This window comes from Epinephelus moara, chromosome 20, assembly GCF_006386435.1.
Source record: "Epinephelus moara isolate mb chromosome 20, YSFRI_EMoa_1.0, whole genome shotgun sequence".
Classification (NCBI taxonomy): Eukaryota; Metazoa; Chordata; class Actinopteri; order Perciformes; family Serranidae; genus Epinephelus; species Epinephelus moara.
Genome location: NC_065525.1, coordinates 3944837 through 3951693, shown reverse-complemented (window position 1 = coordinate 3951693; position 6857 = coordinate 3944837). Strand labels below are relative to the sequence as shown.

The following is a 6857-nucleotide window of genomic DNA, read 5'->3' as shown; positions in this document are numbered from 1 at the left end:
TACAAACATCAGATTAGTCTAAACGGTGATATAGTGACGTGAAAAATGTGATATATACATATATAGAGCTAAACTCAGCAAGGTAAACAACAAGGCGATTCCCATTTACACAGTGGTAAGAGTGCTGGACCGGAAGTGTCGCACAAAAAAACAGAAGCTGGCTGCGTTCTGTTTTGCCTCCGTGTTTCCGTGAAAAATAAGGTGGATATGCTGTTCATAGGTGGCTGCAGAGTGGAGGGGCTGCCCATGTTCAGGGGGAGCAACCACACAACCATATTCTTGAGGTCAAGATATTCTAACAAACTTTGATGTATGCCCCCAGTGACTCAAGAGATGGAGCCAATCAGTGTCTGGAGCACGTTCCAGGACACCACCGTCATCATAAGCGATGACCTCAGTAGCCTTACTGGGTCTGTGGTAAATTTAATCAGTAAAACAACAGAAGCAACTGAACTACAACTACAGTGACATCATTCCACAACCAAAAAGCATGGATTTCCACAACCATCTGAGATGCCATAGACACACGCACTGCAGCTCAAGTGGAAACATGGACAATTATAAAGCAGCAGCCTACAATGAAAGAAGATGCCAAAAAAGGAGCTGTACCCTGTAGGGTTGCAGCAGTATATCAGTTTCAAGGTATACTGTGATATGAAAAAAAATTTGAACTGGATGGAAAATCTCCCCTTTGTTTTAGTTATTTTCAGAGGGGAGACTTTTTACACCTTTTTACCTTCATCAACAAAATGGTTTTAAGTTTCACTCATAGTAATAAAATGTTTGTTCAACCAAACATAACCCTTCTTTCTAGTCAGGCTCACTATGTCATGACTTCAATCTTCATTCAGAATCTTTGGGGACTTTATAAACTATACATTTTTGGAAAGTTCAGGTTCTGACAAACCCCAAAACCAATGTTTCCATTTTTTTCAAAGTCTCTTTGGCGGCCATCTTGGACTTTCAAAATTGTGACCACCTGGGTTCCTAATCCTAAATCAAATGTGTTCTAAGTTTATACGTTAATTACATATTTTTCAAGCCAAAGAAACAAACGGGACCATTTCCAGTACATTAAAAATTGAATCTGATGCTGCATCTGCCTATAATGTGTGTTGTATTAGGCAAATAATCACTGTTGTTATTGTACCTCTTATTACTACACTTGGCAACTACAGTAGCTAGGTAGCGTAAGCAGCTGGCTTTCGTAAAACAACAGCAAAGATAACCTGAGTTGCTAGTGTTAAACACTGGTTGACGTACCAATCTAATGTTAAATGCAATAAGTTATTTAGCAGTTGTCAGCTGAGAACTCGCTTGACAGCTACGACATAAGCACATACAGACAACATCATTCAGCCAGGTGACTCTTTCTATTGATCTGACAGAGCAGAAGACTCTGGCGAGAGAAAGGGAGGAGGTGTGTGCTTAATGGTAAATAAGAACTGGTGTGACAATATGAATGTGAGGTGCTGTCCTGTTCCTGCTTGCCCTACCTGCATAGCTTAGAACTTTTTTTAAAAAGGCGTTTGAACATTCACTATTTTTAAAAACCAACCAACCAAAAACCAAAATAGCCACCATAGAGAGTTTGAAAAAGAATCGAAACATTAATTTTCATATTTCTCATGTTCTAATTTTTGTTTTAATTTATTAATCCCCCTGAGGGGAAATAAAATTTTTTCATTAACACACAGGTCCGAAAGACACACACATGCACAAACAGTGGAGAGATGTCAGAGTGAGGGGGCTGCCTTGGTCAGGCACCCCGAGTGGTTGGGGGGTTCGGTGCCTAGCTCAAGGGCATCTCGGGCAGTGCCCAGGAGGTGAACTAGCACCTCTCCAGCCACCAGTCCACGCTCCATGTTTGGTCCGGATGGGGACTTGAACAGGCGACCTTCCGGTTCTCAACCCAAGTCCCTATGGACTGAGCTACGCCCCACAGCTATTGTCGCCCCACAAATGATTCCAAAAATGTATAGAAAAATGAACTGAACGAAAATACATAAGGTTCTGGACTATTCCATTTTCATTCCTTCAAAGGATCATTCCGACTGATAATAACAGAAATTCTATTACACTGTGATATCGTGACATCCCGATATTTTCTGACATGGTTATCTTACTGTGAAAATCTCATAATGTTGCCGCCCTAGTACCTTGTATGATTTCATGTGACAAATAATGATTGATTGATTAATAATAACAGTATCACACAGGGGGTCATTAAACAAGGACTGAGCATTCAAATAATAATGACAGATGTTTACTTTGAATGCGGCATGGTTGTAGTTCAGCCATTCCAGTACTGGCCATGGTTGATTCAGCCTTGATCTGCCCCCTTTTAAGTACACATTACACACAATTCTGTCAAATGCTTGTACAAGTGGCTCAGCTAATGACAAGGTTCCTACTGCTGCCTTGGCGACTGGGCAGAAGTGAATAAGGCTTGATATGTCCAGAGATACTGGATAAACTCACCAGTGAACATACATGGAACTGTGTATGACTAAACAAGTCATGAAAGCATGTGGTTTGGTTCAGGCAACATAAGCTTTTGGTTAAGATTAGGGAAAGATCAGGGCTAAAGTGGAGGCTAAATGCACATAAATGCTGTTTACCAACCTACATCTCAAATTCTAAAATTTTGTATACGCAGCCACCCCCTCTCTGCGTTTACCCGTACTGAACATCCGTTGGTGTCCTCAGACTAGGACACTAGTCTCTCACAGTTTCTCCTGCCATCTCTAGGATTACACATCTCTGTACCTCATGTCTGCATCATTGTATCCTGCCAACACGGAGCAACATTCAATCCACCACCCACTTGTGCCTCTCAGGAGTAAAGAAAATGCACTGCAGGAGCTGCTTTCACTGGAAGGAGAGTGAATCAGAGTTCAGAGGAGGCATCAAATGTTTAACACTGCATGATGATAACCAGCTTCATGATACCAATTATTCAGGATCACCAATGTAACTCAGAGAGACAGAGACCTCAGGACAACAGCTGGTGGTATGGAGGTTGACTGCCTGCCAAGTTCTACAAACTTTTTTGTCACATTCCTGGTAGATTAAACTGTGTCCAGAGTATTATCAACTGGTTACCTCACAATATTTGAAAGAAAAATAGATTTTTTTGCAACTACAATAACTTTCCAGAGTTAAGGGTATCCATTGAAAGTCTTCTTAGATTTTTAGAATTTCAGTCCATGCAATGTCTTAAATAATCTTATTTTTAAAAGGTCTTTCAGATGATGGCTAGACTCCTGAAAATTACTTAGACTCACAGGATTTAAGGTTACTTAATTAAATATAAACCACAATGTTCTTCAGTCTGTGTTTTTTGCTCAGCTTCATGTTTGGCCTGGTCCCCCACAGGCTATCACAAAAAGTTTAGAAAAGCATGCACATCCAGACAATAAAAAAGTAGGTGCTGAACAAGAGATCATACAAGAGATGAAAAAAAAGTGTTCGCACACTAGACCATGCTCCCATTAATATTTAATTAAATTACTAATTTGGTGGTAATTTAATTAAATACTAAGGAGAGTATAGTCTAGTGTGTGGAATATTTCATCCCCCCAAGGCTACCACCTTCTGTTGCAATTTTTCCTGAAGGTAACATCATTCAGAAACTTAGCTAAAGACATCCTCAGGGGTCTCATCATCTTCAATAATATTAGCTTAGGTCTGGACAGTACTGTCTTTGAGTTTGTTCAGAGCTGCAATAGCCAATATGTGACACATATAGGTGAAAATGGATAAAAGGTTAGTACAAATATATCCAGAATGCCTTAAGGTTACACAAATGATAAAGAGGTCTTACTGAATGGACAAAATATGGTGGGTTTTAGATTTATATTTTGGTTTGGAGAGGGTTAGAAATGCCAGGATTCACTTGTATGTTGATTAATTGTCAGACTTGCGTGTAGTTTGTTTATATGTTTGTATTTTGAGTCAATGTTACAGTAAAAGAAAAAAAAACTGAGAGAGAGACTAAAATAATCAAAATGATTTGCATCTTTTTTGTGTTGTTTAGGAAGTATTTTGGAGAGAAGATTGGTCTGTACTTTGCCTGGTTGGGTCTGTATACCCAGATGCTGATTCCTGCCTCTCTAGTAGGGGTTATTGTGTTTCTGTATGGATGCGCAACAGTCGATGACAACATACCGAGGTAAGTGCGCGCATACACACACACACACACACACACACAGACACACACAGACACACACACTCACACATGTGTGTGGGCGGATGGCCGGATGGCCGGATGGATTTATGGATAGAGTAGGTTGTTTGGATCAGCATCAGTGTCTTGTTGTCACAGTGAGGTCTCCTGGGTTGGTGCCATCGAGCCTGACAGAGACTGGAACCTGTTCATAGCTGCAACCTGTGTGTAAGCCAGAGAAGCTGCACAGAAACTCTAGGTGGACTGAAACTTTTTTGTCCATCACAAAATAGTTTCAGCACATACTGTATCTACTTCTAAATTCAGGTCTTTACATTTGCATGGAAGATTGCCACACAGAACTTCTCTATTTAATCTATGTAATCTGTTTCTTTAGTATTAAATTTACACCATCAAGATTACTCCTAAACCAATCACCTGAAACTAGCAGAAGGCACATGGCCATTTGGTGCAAGTCAACAATTACATGTGTGTGTGTGTGTGTGTGTGTGTGTGTGTGTGAAAAAAAACCCACTAACCGGAAGTGACGTAGCATAAGGGAGTCCGGCCGAGTTCAATTGAGTGTAACATTAATAAACATGGATCCCAGTACTAGTTTTGAGACTGAAGAGGTTGAAAATGTACATTCATATGCATATGACGGCCCACAGGCTTATAATTATCAGCCTGCTAGGCGTCCAAGAGACCAGGAACAGATCAGGGTTAGGAGAAATAACGGCCACAGGAGAGAAATAGAGCTGTGGCGTGAGGAGAACCAGTGGAGAACTGGGCAGGTGTCTTGGTGAGCGACCAGCGTTAGCTAACGACAGCTAGGGCGGGCGGGCTCCGCCAGGAACATAATCTTCCTGTCCAAAATGAGCGCTGCACACGACCGTGTTTTTGGTCACAGGTGAAGCCGTGAAATCACGCCTCTTCACCTGCACAAAACGCACCCAGGCACGAAAACTAACTCCACTCCTTTTTCTGTCCGGAAAACGGTGGACTCGATGTCCTGACAGACTCGAGTGTGCAACCTGCACAAACACAATAATTTGGCATAATCACAAATGGTGAAATGCACTGTTAACAACCGAAAAAATACTAACTCACAAGTTTACTACCGCTCTGACTCACTACCACCTACTACTGCGCATTGGACAGAGGCAGGGTCAAGGACGCAGAGTCCCTCTTGTGACGTAGTATCAGGCGATGTTGAAAAAAAAAGCGTTTTTAGAAGAGGAGCTAAAAAGAGCCACTTTTTCCTCTGAATTTGTGCCCTTATGTCGTGTAAACCATAATAAATTGTGAATTTACTTCTCATATGGTAATTTTCAGACAAGGTTATGTATATATTTAAAAAAAAAATTAACCTGCAAGTTGCACTTTAACAAAGGTCACACATGGTATTGATAAAACAAATGCAGTCACAGATGCAATCACATTTTCACAGTCTCCTAAAAGAATACTTCACTTGCAAAATGACAGTTTTTATATTAATTAATCACTGCATTACCCTGAATTTGTGAAATGTAGTTTTACCCACATGTAAATGGAGAATTCAACAAAATCAATGACTATGAACTGAAGTCATTGGAGACCATGTCTGACAACAGTAACATCTTATTTACCCAGTCGTATGCTCAGTACTTCCCAAACACATGCACTTTCCCTAAAACATAATGATTTAAATCACATCAGCACAAACAGTCTCATGCATGCCCGAGAAGTGTGCCGGAGTGCACATGTGCAGCTGGATTTTGATCTCATGTTTGTTAAAAAATCAAATAAGTTTAATTCCCAAAAGGTTCAACTATGCTTTTTGGTAAATTTAATATTAGGACTCAATAATGGACAAAATGAGGTGTGAATGTATCCTGTTTAATAATGTGAGAATTAAAGAAAATCAAAGCGGATAAATGAATGAAACAAGGAATGAGAGGAAGAACAAATACAGAGAGAGGGAGACACAGGAGAAGGTCTGATGGATGAGTTGGGGAAACTAGGACCTCCTCTCCTTCCTCCACCTGCACCTCATCATCCACAGGATATTATGACACATGCTGCCGGCACACATTTGCACCCAGCGCAGACACACACCACACACACTCAGTTTAAGTGTTAATGTCAGAATCTGACCCGAACACCGAAATACACAGCGAGACAAACCAGACCCCCAGTCTGTCTGTCTGTCTGCCTGCCTGCCTGTCTGTTTCAGTGTGGCCCCACAGTGTTCATTCATTTTGTGACTGTTTCAATGAGACTGCAGGATGGAAAGCAACAATGAAGGGAGAATAGAAATCTTCCAATATTTTTAGATTTGAAAGACAGGAATACATTTTTTTTCTTCAGATTTTAAATATATATTTAAAAAAAAAAAAAAAAAACCTACACCAAACCATCTCAGTTTGAATGCCTCCGCACAAGTGGTAGCCGTGGCCAGAGGCATTATGTTTTTGGGTTGTTCATCTGTCTGTCTCATCATTGTGAACACAATGGGCTCTAGTTTCCCGGTGCAGCGCAGGGTGGCGAACCCCGCGCAGAGCTAGTTTCAAGCAGTGCAACCCGAGGCGCGCTCAGTTTGGTAGTTTGGCAGACCGAGGAGCGCTGAGATGGGTGTGGCGGCGCAGCAGGGGGAGGTGCCGACAGATCCAGCTTGGCGCAGTGACAGTTTCGTGCCAAAAGGCTTCGC

The 6857-nt window shown here is 41.2% G+C and overlaps 1 protein-coding gene across 1 annotated transcript in view; it reads left to right on the top strand.

The window, feature by feature from the left end:
* Positions 1-6857, top strand: part of LOC126407378 (anoctamin-1-like) — a 131031-nt gene that overhangs the window by 60352 nt on the left and 63822 nt on the right. Inside the window, exon 10 of the mRNA XM_050072213.1 lies at positions 4040-4174. Within this exon, the coding sequence (XP_049928170.1) occupies positions 4040-4174 (135 nt within the window). The remainder of the gene's footprint in view (positions 1-4039; positions 4175-6857) is intronic.